The 25,766-nt window shown below is 37.0% G+C and overlaps 1 protein-coding gene and 1 long non-coding RNA gene across 4 annotated transcripts in view; one reads left to right on the top strand and one right to left on the bottom strand.

Moving 5' to 3' along the window:
* The first annotated feature begins 1,059 nt into the window (after positions 1-1,059).
* Positions 1,060-5,581, top strand: LOC118763852. Its single transcript, XR_004999600.1, has 2 exons — positions 1,060-3,412; positions 3,513-5,581. It is a non-coding gene; the product is annotated as an uncharacterized LOC118763852 (long non-coding RNA).
* A 7,752-nt stretch (positions 5,582-13,333) lies between these two features.
* LOC115213497 (RING finger protein 121) overlaps positions 13,334-25,766 on the bottom strand; it is a 42,749-nt gene continuing 30,316 nt past the window's right edge. For all 3 annotated transcript variants that reach the window (XM_029782503.2, XM_036503730.1, XM_036503729.1), the window contains 6 exons: positions 25,478-25,619; positions 23,555-23,709; positions 21,826-22,054; positions 19,771-19,904; positions 16,299-16,400; positions 13,334-13,474 (listed from right to left, as the gene is read on the bottom strand). In XM_029782503.2, coding sequence (XP_029638363.1) covers positions 13,354-13,474; positions 16,299-16,400; positions 19,771-19,904; positions 21,826-22,054; positions 23,555-23,709; positions 25,478-25,619 — 883 coding nt within the window. In that variant the 3' untranslated portion in view covers positions 13,334-13,353. The remainder of the gene's footprint in view (positions 13,475-16,298; positions 16,401-19,770; positions 19,905-21,825; positions 22,055-23,554; positions 23,710-25,477; positions 25,620-25,766) is intronic.

The following is a 25,766-nucleotide window of genomic DNA, read 5'->3' as shown; positions in this document are numbered from 1 at the left end:
CCGCTGATCTTTGTAGAATGGTGAGGTCAGTATGTTTGAGTTGAATTTATCTAGATTGATGTATGTAGAGAAAGTTTAGATCAGAGGGAGTTCCAGAGGGTTACAGTTATAGCAGGAAAGGATTGGTGAAAGAATTTCTCATACATGGTGAGAGGAGGAGGAGGAGGAGAGATTAGTGCATTAAGTTGGTTTTGTAATACAGGTAACGCAGTTTAATGGTTTAGAGAAGCAATAATAATTTTAGAAAAGAGGAGATGGGGACACAGCATGTCTGTGCTCTAATGTCCATAAGTTGTTGTTTATTTCCAATACAGTCATGATTGAAAAAACTAATGATTATGACCATCCTGTTTTTTTGTATATTAGAGACTGCATTGTCCAGTGTATCTTTTTTTCTCTTTAAGCTGATATGGAGGAAATTTGGCTGTTATTTTTAGATGTACAAGCTTCCTGAAGGTTGTTTACATAGAATGTAAGAGAATGCAAAGAGAATGTTTGCTACTCAATGCAATGCTTATTGATAATAAAATCTAAAATGTATGTATGCACTTTGCTGATATGTGAGCAGTACAGCAACCAGGCACAGTAATCTATATCTATAAGTCCTTGGACGAAAATTGAATGCACATTTTACTTTGATGGTTAATGGCAGCCAAACCGAGGCTAGGATCAAGCTGAAAATTGGCAGGGATATTAAATGCGTGGTGAGGATGAGACCTGCGATGATTAAAATTCACAAGCTATAAAGATGTGGTTGCTATGGCAAAAAGAGTGATTTTTTATTGATTCAAGGGGACTTTTCGAAATATGATGAAGGGGCAATAACAATAAAATGCTTAATCTATATCTATAAAACTGTCCTTGGATGAAAATTGTATGCATATTTTGTTTTGACGGTTAATGGTGGCCAAACCGAGGCTAGGGTCGAGCTGAAAATTGGCAGGGATACTAAATGTGGGGTGAAGATGAGACCCGCAATGGTTAAAATTCACAAGCTATAAAGATGTGGTTGCTATGGCAAAAAGAGTGACTTTTTATCAATTCAAGGGGGCCCAGAGCCTCTCTAGGTTTGTGCAATTGGTTTTTAATGCCCAGCGGCATGCACTGCAGGCTGTTGTGCTTAATAAACATACATTTTGTCGCGAAATTCCGGCTACAAGGAATTGATTTTCATTGCTTTTTGCCCTCATTTTCTTTTTTAATCTTTTTATAAAATTGAAAGGATTTCTTCTATTTATTTCTGCTGTCCACTTACGACGGTGATTTGGTTGACTAGGAAAACTATACTTGATGAATATCCAATACCAAACTATCTTAATCTACATATTGAAACTGCATTAAACTTTGGTAAGCTTACCTTTGCCTATTCTGAGTTACTTGAAAGGTGATGTTCCCTTCCCTCTCTTCTGATTGTTGATACCGTTGTTTCACTTTAAGGATGCTTCTTTACCCAGCCATTATGATATTTGGACTGCTGTCTATTGTTTCAAATAGGTTTTAGCATTGTCATTCTAGCCTTTTTTAAACACTCACATATGATTTGTCCCAAAGAATCAACCTTTAAATAAAAGTTTTGCTTCCACTCATGAAAGCTATACGTATCTTTCAGGAAGCTCCATACCAATTTAACTTTATACAGCATTCGCTGTTTATGTGCACGCTATGTGGAAAGATAGAATAAAGGGGCTTTTGTTAGCTTTTCTCTCCGAAAAAAATAGCTCCCTTTGCTGTTGAAAAAGATACTCACAAAGGGGAAGTTTCAACATCTTCCTTCAATTTCCGTACACCAAGAAATTTCGCTTTTATGTTAAACAACTATATTTTGTAGTCATCATCCATAATCTACTCCCAAAACACTTCAGTAGCTCTACTTTACATCGCTTGCAAACTTATATGTTCTATGATAATCAAAGTGCAACAACCTCCACAATAACCAGCCTTCAATTTGATTTTCTGTTCCTAGGTTAATCGGAAACAGATTGCCATGCTACACATAAACCTTTTCTGTAGTTCAATCATTTGGTGAAAAAAATACCACGAAAGCAACTTAAACTGTCCAAAGGACAGGTGCATTTGCTAGTTCTAACAATACATTAGACAGTTTATATGTTACAGCTGTTGACCCTATTAACCACCAACACAGAAGCAATGAAGAGTGAACATGGAACAGTGGGAGGGGGAAAACATCTTGAATAACAATGGCAATTTCTGATTTGATAGAAACAAAAAGCAGAACTACAACAAAGATGAGCACCTTGATATCCCTATAACAGCATTTTTATTTATTTATTTTCTAGGCAGAAGTTAAGGTAGTGCTCTTGACCCTTTTACAATACCACTGAGGTTGGTAGGGTAGAGAGGTCTCCTCACCTGAATATTTGCAACAGTGGACTCCACTAAAGATACTCACGGTGTCAGGTGGTACTTTTAGTCTATGACACAAGTAAGCCATAGTAGGATTTGATATTAAAACAAACAGCTGGAGCCCAATGTTCTTACGGTTCTACTAATCTGTTGTTCTGGATTAGAACTATGAGTCTGAAAGGATGAAATGCAAAGTTGAGTTCAGAATGTGCCAAGTTGGAACAAATACCACCAGGCATTCTGGCTGATGCTCTAATGACAATACATTGTCTTGATATCTGTAGGAAAAATAAACTTTAATATATATATAGCTGCAGGCATGGTTGTGTGGTTAAGAAGCTCGCTTTACAACCATATGATTTCAGGTTCAGGCCCACTGCAGGTGTCTTCTATTATAGCCCTGGACTAGCAAAAACTTTGTGAGTTAATTTGGTTGACAGAAATTGTGTGGAATCCCTTTGTGTGTGTGTGTTTCTTTCTCTCTCTCTTTCCTTTGTTCTGGCACCACTTGACCTAGACAACTGGTATTGGTTTGTCCCTATAATCTAGAAGTTTGACAAAAGACTGATAAAAAAAGTGCTAGACTTTAAAAAAATAAGTACTGGGGTCAATTTATTCAACTAAAACCCTTCAAGTTGGTGCCCCAGCTTGGCCACAACCCAGAGACTGAAACAAATAAAATGAGTAGTTTTAAATTAGGTGGATTATTAGGGATCATAAGAAACATCATTTAGTGCCATAATGTCTAGCTCCTCCAAAGGGGAGAGATACAGACTATCACCCATTAGCAGAGACAGTGATACTGATTATCTCCCCAAATAATCCAACAGCTGTGCAGACTGTCAGTCAAGTGAACATGTTTCTTCACCAAAATTGGATTTGATCCAATGAGGAAGTGTCTTTGGTGTTGTTTCACCTGCTTGAAAAAGTTACCAAATTCCCATCAACTCGCTTTGTACCATTTTATAAAATGCATTGGATAATATGTACATGGATATGCAAGATGATGGAACAGTCACAGGAGCATCTTTCATCATCATCGTTTAACGTCTGTTTTCCATGCTAGCATGGGTTGGACGGTTCGACTAGGGTCTGGGAAGCCAGGAGGCTGCACCAGGCTCCAGTCTGATCTGGCAGTGTTTCTACAGCTGGATTTGGTATAATGAATCATTTAAAATAGTAAGTAGATTTTATCCATCATTTGATTTAGCATCCCTACCTGGCCATTAGGTTCTTTTAGTCAAGCCCTCTCTATTTGGGGCAGGTCCCCTGTGTAAGAATAACTCCCTCCTTTGAGTCTCACCAGCTTTGTAAAGGGGCATAAGCACTACTCTTTTTCCTCACTAAACAATAATGTGTGTTGTTTAGTTTGATAGTAGCCACTTGGTAATGTAGGTGTAAAAATGCTAGTAGAGTGAAATAGGGATGGTGGTGGTATAACATTGATGATGGTTATGGAGTAGTGATTACTATTAAACATGGGTTTAAAGATGTCAGGTGCAGAACAAACCTGACAGATACTCCTCTCTCTCCTTCCTGTCACAATAAGAAGACAACTCTGAATATTTAGAAAAAAATTTATTTTGGACACATTGTCCTTATTTTGATACACACACACTGTACAATATGCTGTATACATATGCACATACTAAACATGCTGCACACATACACACTGCAGAAATCATTGGTGATACAAATTTCAGTTGTTTGGCCAAACTCACACACACTCTGCAAAGAGATGCGGTCTACACCTACAGGTACATCCTACTAGACATGCCAATAGCTCATACACACACACGCACAAACATAGCAATACATTTATGGTTTTTAGTATGTTATATACATCAGATGAGGTTTCTTTTATATACACTGCTGTTTTTTTTTTACATATTTTTGAAAAAGTGTCAATGCTTACAACTAATTTCACCCTTTCACTTCCAATAACTGAGGCTGGGACTTCTACCTAGTTAAAATTGTCAGTTATATGCACATACATCGTACTTACATAAAACACTTGAACTAGCAAGGAAACCACTATGGTCATTTGGACTACAAGAAACAACAGCCTAATGACCATTAAATCACATCATACCAACTTTAAGAAGATATTTAATACATTGGATAATGTATGTAGTATTAGATGTGTGTATGTGTAGTGCTTGTAAATAGAAAAAAATAGATGGAATGGTCATATCAGGAATGCTTTTGATCACAAGTTTGCTCTGTCTGGTCCAGCTTGGGGTCAAAATGAGGACAACACCACCACACCATGTATATGTAAAAAAATGACATACATGAACACAAACACAGATTCATAAATACATGAATATACATAGATATAGGTGTGTCTATGTGGTTTGGGGTTCTATGCCACTGTATGATACCTTGAGGAAGTGCCTTATATGGCTTCAACTAAATGCTCACAAGAGTAAAACTGGTACTTGGAAACTGTATAGAAGCCTGTTGTGTGTGCATGAATTTTTATATACTGCATCTTTGCATGACAATCTGAGCAACAATGATGTCATCTTTGCATTCCTTGTAAACAATATGTCAAGAATCAGTGGAAAATAAAGTCACTTTCTTGAAAAGCAGTGTAAGGGTGGCAACAGAAAGGATGTCCAACCACAAAGCACTGCTTCAATAAGCCTCCATCCAACTGAAGCCCACATGGAAAAATGAATGTAAAAGAAGTTAATAGACAAGTAGACATAAATATGCACACACACATTACAATTGCAGCAAGTCATATAACATGCTAGAAATAGCAGTCAAATCTTACTATATTGTCTTTAAAAAGATATTGGATAATGTAGTCATAGATACACTATACTTGGGAAAAGACAAGATGTTTATAGCTGGATCAAGACTGATCTACAGTTTAGCAATAATCAAAACAGTTTTCCAATCACAGTGTGTACTTCAACAGTAATGTTTCCATTGTGCTGAATCTTCCTGTCCTCCACTACTCAACATGACCCCTCCATAAGTATATTGCCTGATGATAAAACTATCACATTTAATGCCGTTTCATCTCATACAATAGAGCTCTGTTCTGCTCCATTTGTCTCCAGTGTATCACGACTGACTTAGGGCTAAACCACAATGAGCAGACCCAGACCAACCATTAAGTAAAATAATCATGTGCTTTCAACATCAAAAGTTTTTCCTGGATTTACAGAAATTAATAAAAAAAAGTCTAAAAGATTTGTATTTTTTCCTGTTGTTTTAGTTCTTTGTTTATATTGCATAATACTTTTTGTTGTTAAATGAATAAAATTTTTAAAAATTTGAATTCTAGTTCTGGGGGATGGCTTGAAGAAACTGAATTTTTAAAACTATTATTTCACATTGAAAGACAATAGAATATGGCATGAGCAATATTTGACTGCTATTTCTTGCAAGCTGAGTGACTGTAGTCTCAATTGTTGGTTCAGAAATAAGTTGAGTGTGACTATCTGACTGATTGAGTAATTGAGATTGCATTATCAAATTTAAGCAAGACAGAAATTTTAATACCCATGTCTCTCCATCAATGACATAAGTGATTTTAGTAAGATCACAGTATTCTGCTAATAGTTTTCTTGGTCAACAGCATTCAAGCCATATCCTTATCAACTGTGACCTTTCTCTTTCAAAGACAAGGTAGTGCAATGTGAGGAAGATTTGACATAGAGAGTTTTTTTTTCCAGAGGCACACAAAGCGACATTTTTAGATGAGAAATATAAAGTTTCAATATTCATTTCTCAAGGTCATTAGTAATCATAAATGAATTCCTCAGTTTCAGACAAGAATTGGAACCATATCATTGACTTTAAACTGATGTGTACATCTCTACATGATTGCTAGAAATAGTAGCCAAATCTGATTCAAATCACCTTATAGAGTAATCACTTGCCATATTGCGGTTCACCTATTCCGCCCTCATTACATTGCGGATTTTTCTGGCTAATATATGTAAATTTATATCACGAACGCCTCAGTATATCATGGGTTTCTGCGACTGATTGGTATTTATATTTTTTTAGATTTTAATTATTTCTGTAGTAAAATAAGCATTTTCATGCCTAAAAATTAATAATACATAAAAATAGAGTACAGTACTGCACTGTATAACACATTACTTTAAATATATTAAAAGAAAATACATAGTGTACTGTAGATGAGTAAACAAAGAATCATACATACGGTATGGAAAACAAAACTTGGGAGGCGAGTGTGGTATTGTGTTGCATTTATGTTAAAATAAATATATACAAATTATAAAAATGATAAAAAATATATAAAGTACAGTACTGTTTCTACTTCACAGATTATTACGAGAGTTTTTGAAGCATAACACCCACAATAGTTGAGGGATTACTGTATTGTCTTAAACATGAAAGTATACTCCAGATGTATTCCTTGAAATGCTTTTGATGATAGTTTTACTGGATCAGGGCTGACCTGGGGTTAAATACCAACATAATCATCATAGAATTGACATGCTTAGAGCTTACCTATCATTCAACAAGTTATTTTACATCCACTTTCCATGTTGATATAGGTTAGATGGGTCATCATAACTTAAGTCAGCTCTTACAATTAGATTTGATTTTCCCTACATTATTTTATGTACTAAGTAAATAAGCTCAATGATTTATTTAAATATGCTAAGTTGGTACAAGACCGACAGTTTCTTAATTAGATACAAGGCTAACAGTTTTTTGGGGAAGGGATTAGCCTATATCATCAACCCCAGTATTTGGCTGGTTCTCTCAAATGCCTTTCAGAGTTCTGAGGACAACAATATACGGCTTTGCTTATAGTAGTACACCTGACATGTGAGTATCTTATATATATATGTATGTAAGGTAGTGATTTTGGCAGAATCATTGGTGTTGGATTGAATAACTTGGGATGTTCTATCTCTGCTCAGAGTTCAAAATCCAACAAACCTAACTTTGTATTTCATCATCATCATCGTTTAACATCCGCCTTCCATGTTAGCATGGGTTGGACGATTTTGACTGAGGGCTGGCGAGCCAGATGGCTGCACCAGGCTCCAATCTTGATCTGGCAGAGTTTCTACAGCTGGATGCCCTTCCTAACGCCAACCACTCTGAGAGTGTAGTGGGTGCTTTTTATGTGCCACCGGCACAGGGGCCAGTCAGGAGGTACTGGCAATGACCTCGCTCGAATCTTTTTACAGGTGCCAGTGAAGCGACATTGGTAACGATCACACTCGAATGGTGCGCTTGTACGTGCCATGGGTACGGAAGCCAGTTGGTAATTAATGTATCAAGAACACTCTCTCTCAACAGTACCAGCTATGTTGTACCATGCCAAGGGTTGCGGGAGACCACTCACAGCATATATTTCTCCGGAAATAGAGAGAGGGTAAGTGAAACACTAGCTATCTCCTCTTGTTGAATACTGATATACTACAGGAACTATCAAAGGCTGGACTATTATATAGCAGATCATAGAATGGAAATGACGAATATACTGTATCATCATCATCATTTTAATATCCCCTTTTCCATGCTCACATGGGTTGGATGGAACTTGTTGAAATGGATTTTTTACAGCTGGATGCTCTTCTTGTTGCCAACCTTCACCTGTTTGTAAATAAGGTAATAATTACCATACCAAATGAAGGACACCTTGTGCATAATAGTGACATTCATTCGCAACTATCACACAAAGTCAAGACAAGATGACAGTCACACACACACACACACACACACACACATTATAAACATAGAATTTCAGTTTCCATCTACCAAACTCACTCACAAGGCTTTAGTCAACTGGGACTATAGTAGTATACACTTACCCAAGGTTACTCTTAATGGAGCTGAACCGGAGATCAAGTGGTTGGAAAGCAAACTTCTCACACAGCCATGCCTATGTCTATTGTTTGTGTGTGTGTATATATATATATAATAATAATAATCCTTGGATGGAATTTCATCATCGTTTAACGTCCATTCTCCATGCTAGGATGGGTTGGACGGTTCGACCGGGGTCTGGGAAGCCAGAAGGCTGCACCAGGCTCCAGTCTGATCTGGCAGTGTTTTTACAGCTGGATGCCCTTCCTAACGCCAACCACTCCGTGAGTGTAGTGGGTGCTTTTTACGTGCCACCTGCACAGGTGCCAGGCGAGGCTGGCGACGGCCACATCATCGTTTAACGTCCGCTTTCCATGCTAGCATGGGTTGGACGGTTCAACTGGGGTCTGGAAAGCCCGAAGGCTGCACCAGGCCAGTCAGATCTGGCAGTGTTTCTACAGCTGGATGCCCTTCCTAACGCCAACCACTCCAAGAGTGTAGTGGGTGATTTTATGTGCCACCGACACAGGTGCCAGACGAGGCTGGCAGACGGCCACGCTCGAATGGTGTTTTTTAGGTGCCAGACGAGGCTGGCAGACAGCCACGCTCGGATGGTATTTTTTATGTGCCACCGACACAGGTGCCAGACGAGGCTGGCGAACGGCTACGATCGGATGGTGTTTGTTACGGGGCCAGTCGATGCGGTACTGGCTACGGTCCCGTTCGGATGGTTTTCTTATGTGCCACCGGCACTGGTACCACAAGGATACAATTTCCATTGATGTTCATCTATTTGATTTGATTCGATTTGACTTGACTTTCACTTGCCTCAACAGGTCTTCACAAGTATCACAAGCAGGAAGGTATGCACAGGTGGACTGACTACGTCCCAGGTAGTGGCCATGGGTTATGGTTTTAGTCAGGTCTAGTCTTGCACTTCTCACGCACAGCATACTTCCATAGGTCTCGGTCTCTAGTCATTTCCATGGTGAGACCTAACGTTCGAAGGTCGTGCTTCACCACCTCGTCCCAGGTTTTCCTGGGTCTACATCTTCCACGGGTTCCCTCAACTGCTAGGGATTGGCACTTTCTCACACACCTATCTTCATCCATTCTCGCCACATGACCATACCAGCGCAATCGTCTCTCTTGCACACAACAACTGATGCTTCTTAGGTACAACATTTCTCTCAAGGAACTAACACTCTGTCGAGTAAGTACACTGACATTACACATCCATCGGAGCATACTGGCTTCATTCCTCATGAGCTTACGCATGTCCTCAGCAGTCACGGCCCATGTTTCACTGCCATGTAGCATGGCTGTTCGTACACATGCATCATACAGTCTGCCCTTTACTCCGAGCGAGAGGCCTTTTGTCACCAGCAGAGGTAAGAGCTCCCTAAACTTTGCCCAGGCTATTCTTATTCTAGCAGTTACACTCTCAGCGCACCCACCCCCACTACTGACTTGGTCACCTAGATAACGGAAGCTATCAACTACTTCTAATTTTTCCCCTTGCAAAGTGACGGAAGTTGTTTTCTGCAGATCTTCGGAGGTCAATGCCCCCGAGCATCTGCCACATACAAAAACTATCTTCCCAGTTAGCCTACCTTTGACATTGCTGCACCTCTTATGAGTCCATAGCTTACACTGGGTACATCTTATAGAGTTTCTACCAACACCTTTTCTACAGATCGAGCAGATTAACGATCGGATTAATGTATTGCTATGCATGTTTCTGCAAATCACGTCTCTTATCATATTTATCCCACATTATATTGGTACAGCTTGATGCAACCCCACAAAAATGGTTCACTAATCACTATCATTAGACTGTGTCTGGCATAATAGAACAGGAGCTTTCTTTGCATATTCAAAATGTTTCCAATAAACAAATTTAAAAGATTATATATATATATACACACACACATTGTATGCTCTTCCAAGCAAGGGTTAACAACAAGAGTATTTGGCCATAAAACCCTGCCTTAAATAACACCACATCTAACTTAGGCCAGCACAAACAGACACTAAACAAACAATGTGTGTGTATATATATATATATATACACACACACAAGTACACAAACACATAAGCCAACGAATATGCCTTTACCTGGTTGCTTAAATGTCCCTCAGAACACATCCTACAGTTGGAGAAAAAAGGGGTACATTCAATGTTATCTGGAATTTCTGGACATAATAAATGACAGGATGGTCACAGCTGGAACCTTTGGTCATCAGAGCTAAAAAAATATCAGCAACAATAATACTCACACATGCAAGTTGGAGAGAAAAATTATTTATTTTAAAATTAAAATAAAAACAACTTCCGGTTTGAAAATAGTTTTGTTTGTTTCAAATAAAATTTTTAAAAAAAACAACAAATCCCACCCCTCCGTTTATTGCAATTTCAGTGTTAATGGGGGAAAAAACTAGTAAAATTAGGAAATGAAAATACATACACTAGCATTATACATATATATGTGTGTATGTGTGCATGCACGCACACAAACATGAACAAATTTGTGTATATATACTTATATAAATATATACATGTACATGTGTGTATGTATATATACACACACAAACATGTACATATATATCTATATAGATACATATATATACATACACATGTGCACGCACAAACCCACACACACACACACATATATTATATATATATATATATATATATAGAGAGAGAGAGAGAGAGAGAGCAATAATTCATAAATATGTATTTATATGTGTGTGTGCATATTTGTATGTATGTATGTATATATACACATGCACACACATACATACATATATATATATATATAGTTGCTGTGCTGAATCTGTAACAACAGAAAACTTGGAGTAGCATTGGAGTGAATGTTCGGCTTCAAATAAATAAACATTATATATATATATATATATATATATAATTCTAAAGCTTCTCTACACTTTTATCTTCCCTTGTATAATCTTCAAGACAACTTGGAGAACATGCAAATATAGGGAAAAGTGAAGCAGCAAACTTTAGCTTTGAGTAAACTCTAGTATACATATTGACCATCTTTGTTCATATTCATATTCTACACACACATGGGTGATGAGTTGGCAGAGTAGTTAGAGCATTGGATAGATGTCTTGTGATATTCATCCCAGCTTTCTGCACTCTGAATTCAAAACCTTCCAGACTCAATAAATTAAATACCTGCCCAGTGTTGGGCTCGGATCTTCTCTCTCTCTCCATCTCTCTGGAAGAGATCAGCTGAGTTCAGAAGTGGAGAGCAATGAGTTCTTCCAGACTTAAAATGCCCAAGACCTACTGTATGCTGTCCATCGTAACAACAGCCCTAAGCCATGCATATCTATTGTGTATGTGGGTGTGTGTGTACAATTTTATATACAGCCTAGCACTGCAGGACACTCACTCCTTTCACCAGTAGCTGAGTGGAGATCATAACATTTATGGCAGCTTCCAACAGTATCACTCCCTCTAGTGGTACCAAGAAGCAGCACACATATATACACAAATATGTATACACATACATACATTAAAATGTGCATGTGTCTACATGCATATTCTTCATCATTTAATGTCCATGCTGGTATGGATTGGACATATATATATATGTGTGTGTATATATATATATATATATATATATATATATATACATACACACACACATATATATATATATACATATATATATAGACATGGCAGCTCTATATAATATTAGTATGGTGGGCAAAGGTGAAGAGGTAGGCATGGTATAAGAACATTTCAACCATTACCCCACAATTGAGAGTCAGCAGAAGTCAGGTCAAATGACAATGGTTTATTAAAAAAAAATAGATTGAATATAAAATAACTATAAAATTAGTAATAATCAATCTAATTTTGTCTCAAAACCAGCAATTTTGAGAGGAATGGGTTGGTCAATTACATTGACTTCAGTGATCAACAGATTCTTATTTTATCGACCCTGAAAGGATGAAAAGTAAAGTTGACCTCAGCAGAATTTGAACTCAGAACATAAAGCACTAGAAGAAATGCTACTAAGCATTTTGCCCAGCATGGATACGATTCTGCCAGCTCACCATCATCATCATCATCATCATCGTTTAATGTCTGCTTTCCATGCTAGCATGGGTTGGACGATTTGACTGAGGACTGGCTGCACCAGGTTCCAATCTGATCTGGCAGAGTTTCTACAGCTGGATGCCCTTCCTAACGCCAACCACTCTGAGAGTGTAGTGGGTGCTTTTACATGCCACCGGCATGAGGGCCAGTCAGGCGGTACTGGCAACAATAATCCTGTCTTCTATAGGCACAAGGCCTGAAATTTTGTGGGAAATGGTGCTAGCTGATTATATCGCCCCCAGTGATCAACTGATACTTATTTTATCGGCCCTGAAAGGATGAAAAGCAAAGTCGACCCTAGCAGAATTTGAACTCGGACTATAAAGCCAGAAGAAAATGCCATTAAATATTTTGTCTGGTGTATGCTAACGATTCTGCCAGGTTGCTGCCTTAATGATGATGATGAGGGTGATAAGTTTCTTTAACGAAAGAGCAGTAAATTTGAAGTTGTACTGGTGGTGCTGGATGGGCAAAGCAATGGTTAACCAATGTTAGGTTCATACTGGTAGTTGTGGCTGTTGTAGTAGTTATCTTATTAGTAGTGGTGGTAGTAGTAGTAGTAGCAGTAGTAATCATCGTCTTGGTAGTGGTGGTGATTGGAGTATGAGTTTTAGTAATTGTAGTTACTTGGTAGTGATGGCGGTTGTTGTATTTAATGTCATAACACAGGTTATCATGGTGGTACTCACAATGCTAATAGCATTCTTGTTCATTCTTGCTGTTAGTGTTGGTTCTGCCATTGGAGATTACCCAACATGTAACAGCAGGCTGTATAGCTGAACACATACATAGTTCCTCTGAGAGATAGATAGATAGAGAGAGAAGGGGAAGAATGATGATGATGATTTGGTTAGAGTAAAAAGGAGGTCTCATACATGAGAAAGACAGGGAGATACAATTGTGTACATGATAGAAAGAAAGAGTATGTGTTGAAAGGAGGAGAGTAGGTATATGAAGTGAAAGGAGAGCGAGAGCATAAGAGGTCAGCTGTTGGACTGACAGCAAACAGACGTAGAGAAGAGTGTAATGTGAGTAAGGGTAGTTTTATTCCAAGCCCATCACCCAGTTGATACCCTGAACAACAACAATGATAACAGGTTGCCACACAATCATGTAACGAATCCAATCGAGGAGACTGCCAAACAGAATGTGAGGCTTTTCCCAGCTGAACAGACATGTGTCAAGGATAAATGTAACATATATATGGTTGTATTACATAAAACTTTATATATATACTAGCAGTATTGCTCGGTGTTGCTCAGGTTTGTTTCGACCCTTTAGAATTGGAATTTTTGAAAAGTAAAAAATTTGCATTATGTAGCTTGTTATTCTCTTTAAGTGAACATTTTTCTGGTTGAAATACACTGAAAAATGGCGATACAGCAGTAAAAAAATCGTAAAAAATAGGGATTTTCATATAAAAAAAGTACCTTTTTGATATAAATAATTTTTAGTGTTAACATGGTCCGATTTAAATTTTTTCTTCTATGGAAGAAAGAGCAAGCCTTCTATCATACTTTCAGTTTTGGTCAACTTGCGCCGCAGGGTCTCGGAGGAGATAGTGTTAGTTGAAGGCTACCAAACCTGCCATACACAGACAACTTCAGCTTTATATATAGAGAGGTATATATACATACACACACACACGTGTGTGTGTGTGTATACACATAAACGTGTGTGTGTGTATTATAAGTCATGCTTGTTTGGTAAGTGATTTTATCTGAGATCTATGTTGAAAATTAGACCATAAAGAGTCATTTTAACCATTTAAGGATACATGGGAACTGTTACATAAACCTTTTCTTTTAATTTCTTAATATGTACTTTCTACTTTGTAGTATCAAAAAAGTTTAAACCTTTCCTGTAGTATATCCGAGATACAGATATGTGGTGAAATAAATAGTGACTGTGACAGTTTTTGAATTGTTAAAAGGCTAAAATGATTTTTCTTTGTATATTCCTGTAACCAGGAGAGTTCAGTGTGTCCAGATATCTACACAGGAATTCTATTCAAATAAAATCATTATCTAACATTCATTTTAATATTCTGTTTTTCACAAAACAGAGAGCTAATGGCAGATTTCATTTCAATTATTGAGACTCCCTTGATCAGAATCCTGGCAGTACCAATAGATGTGTAGAGATTTGTTTGATGTTAATGATTCCTACTGTCACTACTTGGTGTTGTTGCTTGTGTATCCTGTATAACTTTTACTTGTTTCACTCATTGGACTGTGGTCATGCTGGAGCAACATCTTGAACGTTTTAGTCAAACCAACGCCAGCCAACCCTAGTTGTCAACCCATGGTGGGGAGGGAGGGAGGGATGCATATGATGGCCGTCTTTCAATTTCTATCAATAAAATCTATTCACTGGGCTTTGGTTAGCCAGAGATATAGTAGAAAAAACTTGGCTGAAGTGCCACACAGTGGGACTGACCATATTATTGAGAAGCTAGCATCTTATACACACAGTCACACCTGTGCTTACATACTTATAACCAGTTCCTAAGCCCAATTTTAAATCAATTATATCACTCAGGAAATTAAAATTCAATTCTGAGAGTTAAAATTTTGCTTGGTGGTTTGTTCAACCACTAGCTGAATAAACCATCCAGCAAAAATAGAGCATCTAGTCAAAAATGAAGGCTGGTTTCAGGACCTTGTAACAAGGGATCAGGATGATGGGCAGTATACAGTTCTAAGGAAGACCCACCTACTTTGGTAAAACAGATTCTGGAAGTCCAATGAGATGAGTGTTTGTTTATATATATATATATATATATATTTATACACAACTAGATTCTCACCCAACCAACTTCTCTTCAAGGTATTCCCAGTACTCATTATCTCTTTTACTGCAATATTCTGCTACTGTAATTAAATATGAACAAAAATGTATACTTCACAAACGCTAAGAGTACAAGATGTTTATATGACACATTCTACCAGTACACAAAGTTTGAAAGTGTTTAGTTACAAAAAATTATTTTCTAAATCTGCCAGTCAAAAGGTAAAGATCCCACAGCGGCTACTTGTTGTATTGACCCCGAAAGTATGAAAGGCAAAATTGACCATTGTGGAATTTGAACTCAAAATGTAGCAACAGGCAAAATGCCACAAAGCATTTCACCTGGCATGCTAACAATTCTGCCAGCTTGCTACCATAATAATGGTTTCAAATTTTGCCACAAGGGCAGCCATTTTGAGGGAGAGGATGTGTCAATTACATCGACCCCAGTATTCAACTAGTACTTAATTTATCAACCCTGAAAGGATGAAAGGCAAAGTTGACTTCTGTGGAATTTGAACTCAGAACATAAAGAGGGACAAAATACTGCTAAGCACTTCATCTGGTATGCTAATGATTCTGCCAGCTCACCGCCATAATGATAATAATAATAATAATCCTTTCTACTAAAGACACAAGGCCTGAAATTTGATGGGGAGGGGACTAGTCAATTACATCAACCCCAGTGTTTCACTGATACTTAATTTATTGCCCCCAAAAGGATGAAAGGCAATGTCGACTATGGTGGAATTTGAACTCGCAACAGAGCAACGGGCAAAATACCACTAAGCATTTCATCCAGTGCACTAACAATAATTGACATTGTTGGAATTTGAACTCAGAATGTAACAACAGGTGAAATACTGCTAAGCATTTCACCAAGCATGCTAACAGTTCTGCCAGCTTGCCATCTTAGGCCAGCTCAGAGGCACAAAAGCAAAAATTTGAGTTCATTGATTGAATTGACCTAGTACAAGACAGGTGCTATATTTTATCGACTCCAGAAGGCAAGGTCGACCTTAGCAGGATTTAAATTCAGGTTGTAAAGGAATGGGTTGAAATGCCATCAAATATTTTGTCCTTTCTATCAGTTCTATCATTCCACAGCCAACAACAACAATAATCCTCATAACAATTTTAAATGATATTTTGAAGAAAAAAGTGGAAGACAAAATAAATAAAATAAATAAAAAGGATACGGTCCTGGAAACATTCTCTTGAGATCAACCTTTTCTTTGCAGTAAGGACATGTTTGTTTTTTACCCACGATACACCAGCCTCGAATACAGAACTCATGGAAGCTGAGCCAGGAGAAAACAGTTAAGGTCAAGTAATCAGTGTTAGATGATTGATAAACAGAGATACATACAATTCTCTCTCTCTCTCTCTCTCTCTCTCTCTCTCTCTCTCTTACATACATATACATATCGCAAGTTGTACACTGAAGACCAATGTATTTAAAAATTATATATCATTCTTTCAATAAAGATTTGTTTTTGTTTTCATTGGCCACAAAGAACCATCACATGAAATACAAAATATATTATGCAAAAAGATTACAAAACATGTCAGTGTAAACATATATAAAACAATTGGGAGAAAAGTAGAATGGAAGAAAAAAAAAACAAACATTAGAACATAAATCACAATACATATTGGTTAATTGGCAAATTGAAGGACAATGCAGAGTCAAGAGAACATAACTTCTCTAGCACTGGTACCACCAAAAATAATAAAAAATGCACCCAGTACACACAGTAAAGTGGTTGATTTTAGGAAGGATATTCAGCTGTTAAAACCACACCAAAACTGAGACATTCGAACAAGATATGGTTCTCTCACTTGTCAAACTCTCCAACCCATGCCAGCATTGTAAAACCAACATAAATGATGGTGATATCAACAGTGGAGTAGAAATTGCCACTTATGAAGGATAGGGGCTTTCCAAGACACTGACCACCTTTACTTCAAGATAACTAGCCTTTTCTGATTAAAGATAGTTCCAGTACCAGGTATAAATTATGAGAAAAAAAAATAAGACAGTGGAATACAGGTTCCAACCTTGCTACAACCACTGTGTTGTGTCTTCTTAGACAAGGCACTCTACTTACCACATTAGTATATCAAGCAGTATAATAGGTACCATAACTTCTATGTCTTAAACTTTAGTTATTTTATCTTGAAATATGGGACTCACTCCACAACGTCAGTGTTTTCTCTATCGAACAGTAAAAATCTGTTGTGTCTCTTTTCTGTCCAGTTTAACCACCAAGGACCAAAGCTCAGCTAGTGTCACAGAGTGGTGAGGAGTAAAACAAAGATATGGTTAATGTGCTATAGTTTTGATTGTACTTTACCTTCAGTGCTAGATGACGAGGTAGTACATAGCACAGATCTTTTAAGTCAAGAATAGCAGCAGATGTTGGAGCAAAGATACTCTGATATGCTGAAACAACCATGAGAGTAAATAGGTTTGAACCAGAGACCTCTGGCTCAACAGTCTAGAAATATCTCAGCAAGAAAGTGAATCTCTGTCTCACCATCAACATTTTAACATCTACATTTCCAAACTGGGTTGGATAAGTCAGTAATACAATATATTAAAACCTGTTTCAGTCCTTGATCATCTCAAAATCTGACTCTACTAATGACTTCAACCAGGTCTTTCTCAACCGCAACTCTTACACAAGTAGACAACCAATTACAATTCAGAGCACTTTTTCACCTAACACTTACCATATCACTACATCACATATCTACCAGGTCTACACAACAGTTATTTCCCTTGAAAATATCCTTTCTTTTCAACTATGGGCACATGGCCTGGATTTTGTGGGGAGGTAGACAGTTGATCACATCGACCCTAGTACTCAACTGGTACTTAATTTATCCTTTTCTACTCTAGGCATAAGGCCTGAAATTTTGGGGGAGGGGGCCAGTCGATTAGATCTACCCCACTACACAACTGGTACTTAATTTATTGACCCTGAAAGGATGAAAGACAAAGTTGACCATGGCAGAATTTGAACTCAGAACATAGCGACGGGAGAAATACTGCTAAGCATTTCGCCCAGCATGCTAACAATTCTGTCATCTTGCTGCCTTTTCCCTTGCAAATATCAACTGATGTCTTCTCTACCCATCAGTTCTAGAATCATCTATGCTCCACCCATCATTTATCATCATTATCAATTTACATCCACTTTTCCATGTTGGCATCGGTTGTATGGGCTGTCATAGACTGAGTCAATTCTTATTTGGATTTACTGCCCTTCTGAACAGATCAGGAACCACACCTCACGAGTACATTCCATTTTTGGTTTGTTTTATGCAACTGAGTGCCCTTCCTATACTCAACCATTTTACAGAGTCTACTAGGTGCATATGGTATCAGTACTTGAGAGACTATCATGTCTTAAGGTTAAAATTATTCATTCTCTACAGCCTCCATATTCATATAGCTTTCATATTTAATGTTATTGAATAACAACAACAATCACAGTAATAATTTCTTTCACTCATACACACACGGCAACAAATTTAATAATAATAATAATGAAATTATTGTATACAGTTCTCAGGTGCACCACAACTTGTCAAAAGTGCGTATAAAGCATATGCCTTAATGTAAAAACGCCTGGGAAGTGAACAGTGTATGAGTCAGATACATGCTTGTAGAAATGTCTGGAAAGTGAACATGCTTGTGTGTGTATGGAGGGGAGAAAATCAAGTGTAGTGTTGGCGAATCTCAGGAAGCATGGAAGTTTTGAAGGATGCAGTGCTCCGACAACTAACAACTGATGCCGGCAGTTTGTTCCATGCTTCAGCAACTCTTAGCATGAAAAAATGTTTCTGAAAGTCATGGGAGCTGTGCTATTTTCTGACTTTGTAAACATGTTAATGAGAAGATATAGTTGATTATATTGATACTACAGTTCTATATTTAAGAGATGAAGAATTATGTACATTATTTACATTTGACAGATATTTGTCCTCATCTTGTTTGTTGTTAACACAACGTTTCAGCTGATATATACCCTCCAGCCTTCATCAGGTGTCTTGGGGAAATTTTGAACCTGGGTTCTCATTATTAAGGTTAGTAGCCTGCGCTCTTAACCACTACGCCATATGCTTGTGGCCATATGGCGTACTAACCCCAAAATTCCAAGTTCAATTCCAGGCAGTGACCTTAATAATAATAATAATAATAATAATAATGATAATAATAACATCAAAAAATACCTTAGGAATGAGAACCCAGGTTCAAAATTTCTCCAACACACCTGATGAAGGCTGGAGGGTATATCAGCCAAAACATTATGTTAACAACAAACAAGATGAGGACAAATATCTGTCAAATGTAAATAATGTATAGTGATACTAGTACTTGACTTATTTTATTAAGCCTAGAAAGATGAATGGTAAAGTCAACTGTGATGTGATTTGAACTCAGAAGAAAGATGTAAAAACAGTGCAAATACCCTGTTCTTCACACCACCACACATAAGCAAATAATAATAATAATCTAATACATAACAACAGCATACAAACAATTGTAATTATATTTATATTAGGTTCCAGATATTGAAGGTGTTGTATCTGTGTGTGGGGATGAGGACAGGACAAAAGCAGGTTAGGATAAATTGATGCCAGACACGAAATAAAGGATACATATGATTACATGTTAATTTGCAGGTTTTTTCTATGATTGCATTCTCATTGTTCATAACAAGAATGTCATTACCACACACTGCACACATGTTCTGTTCCAACGTCTTTGTCGGCAAACCAGTGGTTGTATAAAACTGTAATAAAATCCAGGAAAATACATTAGCATGCTTAATTAATAAAAACAGTGAACGGTAGTATGATACTATAACTGAGGTTTTCTTTGGTTAATAATTTTATTGCTGATACAGTTTATGTATAAAACTATAAGGAGCCTGTTAATTAATGATTTTCAATTATAGGTACAATAAATCAGAGGGAAAAAACAATATCTAAATAAACTTTCATAAAGAGCAGAAAGAAATCTGATTAATTAATAAGGACTCAGAAGGACATGGGTTGTAAGGTGAAGGTGCTTCACTATTAATAACCACATGTAAAAAGCACCCACTACACTCTCGGAGTGGTTGGCATTAGGAAGGGCATCCAGCAGTAGAAACCTTGCCAAATCAGATTGGAGCCTGGTGCAGTCGCCCAGCATACCAGTTCTCAGTCAAACCACCCAATCCATGCTAGCATGGAAGGCGAACATTAAACAATGACAACAATGATGATCCTAAGATCTTATTACTGACATTGTGAGCTCCTGAGCAAGGCACCCAACTATGCTCCACTCCTATTCTACACTTGAGTGGTTAACAGTAGGAAGGGCATCATCAAGCAATAAAAACCACCATTTATCCAACCAATAAACCATCTCATACAATTCAACATGGCAAACAGATGTAAAACAATTAAAAAGAAGCCACAGATATATAAAACTGAAATGTAGGTTTTGAGTGATTAACAACTGTTGTGTTTAATAGCTTATAAACAGAAGTTACCAACTAGAATTGAAGCAGACTTCCAATATCAGATGAAGTACACTGATGTTAAGAGCTATGTAACCTAGGCATAATAATATATGAGTTGACCTGCACAGCAGACAAATATATCAATGAGGTGTCTAGCCTTGCTTTGATACAGTAGCCTCATTCTGAGACACTAGCCTCATTCTGAGTGAAACTGTAGAAACGGTCACAGTTCCTACCAGGCTTTGGTCAAAGACACATGTCTTCTCTGCAGCTCCACATGCAATCTCCCATGTGCAACTCACATGTCTATTCACCTCAACACAAAATATATTCTCAAAATGACTGTTCTCATTACACACATGCATACACACTGTAATACAAATATTATATGTTATTTCTTTCAGTGCAAAAGCAAAGATCAAAACTTACTTTGTATGTAAACACACATGCTTTTGTATCATACTATATACTTCCACCACAAAAGGTGAGCACAGAATAAACAATATATTTACACACAAAAATGTCTTATGGTGATTCATACTAACTGTTTTTCCATTTAATAACACACACTTGAACAACCAACGGCAGCCACTATAAATTTATAAAATAATCAGAAAAGTTAAAAATAACTTTTACAGAGAAACAAGCCAATGAGGGTGCTTCTGTGTAATGCTAAAAATGGCAGCTAAATCACTCATTGTCTTGAAAAGAAAAATGACACTTTGGATAATGTGTCTTGGAAAAGAACAACACTTTTGATAATGTGATTGTGGATGTATTATCTGGGAAAAGATGGGATGTCAAGACTAGAGTTCCTCTGGTCATAGATCTGCTGGATCAGGGCTAACCCAGCATTCAATAACACCAAATAAATATCACTATGTTTTGTCAAAAGATGTCAATAATCACACTTTTAAATGAAACATATACAATGTTCTTCCAGCAAACATTGACCACCATGACAAAGATTTGATGATCTGATGAACTCAATGTGGAAGCATCTTTAAGGTCACTTCATCTGCTAGAAATAGCAGACAAATCTCCCTCAAAACATATTCTACTAACTTAAGGAAGTAAGAACATTTTTGATAATATAGGCATATGATCTCAAGCCTGGTTGGTACCATAGCCAATACAAAAACTAAATCTACGGTGGTGAGACAATAACTGTATTTTAATCAAAGGTCAAAACATACATACTTACCCCAATATGTGCTGCCATAGTGTCAGAGCAGACCTCAGCAAAATCACGGCCTACCACACCAAAGTAGAGGCCATAGAAAAGCACAAGCAAACCTAAATCCATGGCAACCTGAATCTTGGTTTGCAGAAAGATGTTGAAACCAAAGAGAGTGAACATTATTATTACATAACCAATGATGCCAACTGCATAACTGAGCTTATAGACTGACAGAAACCATTTGTACACCAACCTGAAAAACCACCAAAGTAAAACATGTAACAACACTTAATAGAAAATAGATGAAAAGTTACATTTGTTTAAATAATTGTTTGTGTGTGAGTTTATTAGTGTGTGTGTGTGTGTGTGTAGTGATTAAGAACATTAGATCATTAAAGTATTTTATTCATTCTTATAGTAAAGTGCATATGCCCATTATGTATAACCAACGTCGCCTTACTGGCACTTATGCCTGTGCTTGTAGGGTGCCAAGAACACCATCTGAGCGTGATCGTTGAGATCGTTGCCAGAGCAGCCAACTGGCTTCCGTACCCGTGGCACATAAAAGGGCACCATTCGAGCATGATCTTTACCAACATCACTTCACTGGCACCTGTGTCAGTGGCACATGTAAAAAGATTTGAGCGAGGTCATTGCCAGTACCGCCTGACTGGTTGCAAAGTGAACTTCTTAAGCATACAGCCATGCTGTACAGGATATATCTTAGCCAACACTATATGTAATAGACAAATGTACAAGACCTCTCTCTCTCTCTCTGTGAGTGTGTGTGTGTGTGTGTATATATATATATATATATATAGGGTGATGAAATCGATATGGTTGAATTCTGCCTGAACATCAGCAGGTATATGTTCACAGGAAAAAAAATTTGAGCTGAGAGTGTCTGGTGCCACTGCTTGTAATATCATGTATTTCACTGGGTGTATCCATGGACCAGATAGGGTGTTAATCTAAGCAGTATGTAACACCTACCAACTGTGTGCTACAATCAACAAGTGAAGGATTTAAATTTCAATTAGTGACATCTTATCAGCTTCAGTGTCATTTGAGTTATGCAGGTTCTCTCAAAATTTTTTATATCAGTTAATATTTAAAATAAATAATCTAGTGGCATAAATTTGGCAATTAATGTCCAAAAAATATATCATTATCTAATTAGAGATCTTACAGATTTATTCTAGGTAAGAAATCTCTCACTCTAGAATAATTTAGGGGTCATAAACACTACAGAGAAATTCTGGTTTGGTTACTGAAGAACCATAGTTTCAACCAAGCCTGAGTTTCATAAAGTTCCTGTGTAGGGTGCAACTATGACTGTAACCACACAGCCATGCTTGCACACTGAGATCAATCTCATGTCTTCTACCATAGCTTCAGTTCATTTAATGGCTCGTGAGTGAAATTTGGTAGATGATAAAACTTCAGAAAAGACTTATTCCACCCAACTCTCTCTCTCACACACACACACACACTCTCTCTCTCTCTCTCTCTCTCTCTCTCTCTCACTCACTATCAGAAACCAGAAATGTAAAGAAACTGATTATCTCATTGGGAAATTGTTCACAAAATATGTGATCTAAAATCAAATAAAAAACTTTGAATGTCTTCTTAGTCATATCATGTAATCTTATATAGAATTCCTGTACTTAAATGGTAGTATATGCTATGTCTGTAATGTGTGTATAAGTGAGGAAATGAAAGAGAACTGTGCTCTTTGAATAAGTGACAGTACCTGGGTGTTGTACCAGTGAGAGGTTTCCGTGTTGCTCGAAAGGTCACATAAGCTGTGATGATGGAGAAAATCAACCAGATGATAATGAAACGGACCCAATGGTATTTGATGGAGAATAGCACAGGTATCAACCACATTCCTATCAAGGTGGCTCTCTACAGTGGTATAAAAAAAATTAGTCACTGGTTAGGATAGACAAGGTGAAGACAAGACAGACTGGATACAACATAACAGACAGGAATAAATAAGAGAGCAGGGCAAATTAAATTATATATGGTCAAAAGGGTGGGGGAATAGATTAGTATAAATGGAATAGGAAATAGAGACTAGGAGGAAGTTAAATAAGATGGAAACAAGTGAGATAAGATGAGGATATGTTAGATGGGATGAAGACAATTGAGAGACAATAGGGACAAACTAGAAATGGATGGGAAAACTAGGTGATTTGAGAGCAGATTAGATAGGATGGGGCCATGTTAGATGAAATAAGATGAGACAGTGAGAAGAGATTAGATGGAATAGTTTTAATTTAATGTGACAGAAGATTAGACAAGAAAGAACAGGGTAAGCGGAACAGACAGAAGGAGAGGACACAGTGGAGAATGGACAGACAGAGAAGGCATGCTGGTGGCCAGGTATACAAAGAGACCATAGTGGAGGACAGTATAGAGAGGAGAAGCAAAGAAGACACACAGGCTCAGAACATTGAAGAACAGGCGACATATTAGAGGGCAAATACACAGAGTACATACTGAATGTTAGACAAAAAGTACATACAAAGAACAGAAACAGAAATAAAGTCAGACATAGAGGTTGATTTAGAAACAAAGAGAATTAAACATATGTATCTTGTCACAGCATTTATTACACAATACTTATCGCCACTTAGTATTTTTTATGTCATATGCAGTATATATAAAGTCAAACAAAGAGTTTATAATGTCACGGTATGTGTCATGTCACACATGGTACAAGTTTTGTTACATACAACACTTACCATGCTGTACACAATATTATGCCACACAGTAGTTAACATGTCACAATATTTATAAAGTAAAACACAGAATTGATTATGTTACACACAGTATTTATCATATATAAACAGTATTCACAGTATTATAGTAAAAGAAAAAGAAATGATTATTGTAGACAAAAGGCAAAATTATAGTTAACCAAATCAAACATAGTTAAAATATTTAGCTAATTAAGCAGGTGGCCTTCAGCATGTAATATAGGAAGGTTTACAAACCCAAGAGTTCAATGCCTCCAATAAGTTTAAGAACTTGTAAACAGCAAGATACTATGGGACCTAAATCATTCAGACATTTCACTAGTCATCAATTGTCTGTCTGTCTTACTGTCTTTCTTTCTCTCTAAGTATGATATTTATATCTAAGAAATATCATTTATTCCTCATTATTTTTCTTTTGATAGCTAAATTTGTCTTCAATGAATTGAAACTTTAAGCAGGTTTTTCAACCACAAAGTGCTCTATTAGGATTAAGGGCTCCATCCAAGACAATGTGGAAATTATTTTCGACAGACTAAGGAAACAACAACGAACAAACAAAAACAAACATTCTAAAATATATGAATAAATAGCAATAGATCTGTAATATTAAATATTTAAAAGAAAAAATTTTTGAAATGGAAGTAAAGAAAGCAATCTAGAAGAAATATTAAAACCTTTCTGATACCATCTCCACCTCACCTAAGATTGCCTCTGGTTTACAGATGAAAAAACGGTTCACATTTCTATTATATTCCTAAAACCTTCCATTAATAAACTAAATGATGAAAATGTTATTTTACTAAATCTTGCCAATGTCTTGGTTATTTTCAAAATTAATTAAAACATATAAGCAAAATATTTCATTAGCAATATGGCAAGGAAATGGTTAAGAGAGAAGAGTAAGATATAACCTGATATGATTTGAAGTGACGTTTCTTCCACTGCATGAGGATGATCTGTGCAATACCAAGGGTGACCAACAGGATAAGCACCATCTCTGCGTGCATTGCTTCATGGCCACGGTGCTTTTCATGTAGCCTCTGGTGTTCAATTCTTTGACAGAAGAAACAAAATGCCTGATATTAATTTAGGGTTTAATGTCAGGATGCTTACGGATTTTCTTTTTTTCATTAAATCTCTGACATTACAAACTACATGTTAATTGAAACATGAAAACCAAGGATAACCTTAGATGACAGA

The sequence above is a fragment of the Octopus sinensis genome, linkage group LG6 (assembly GCF_006345805.1).
Source record: "Octopus sinensis linkage group LG6, ASM634580v1, whole genome shotgun sequence".
In the NCBI taxonomy this organism is placed as follows: domain Eukaryota; kingdom Metazoa; phylum Mollusca; class Cephalopoda; order Octopoda; family Octopodidae; genus Octopus; species Octopus sinensis.
This window is presented reverse-complemented; position numbering and strand designations above follow the sequence as displayed.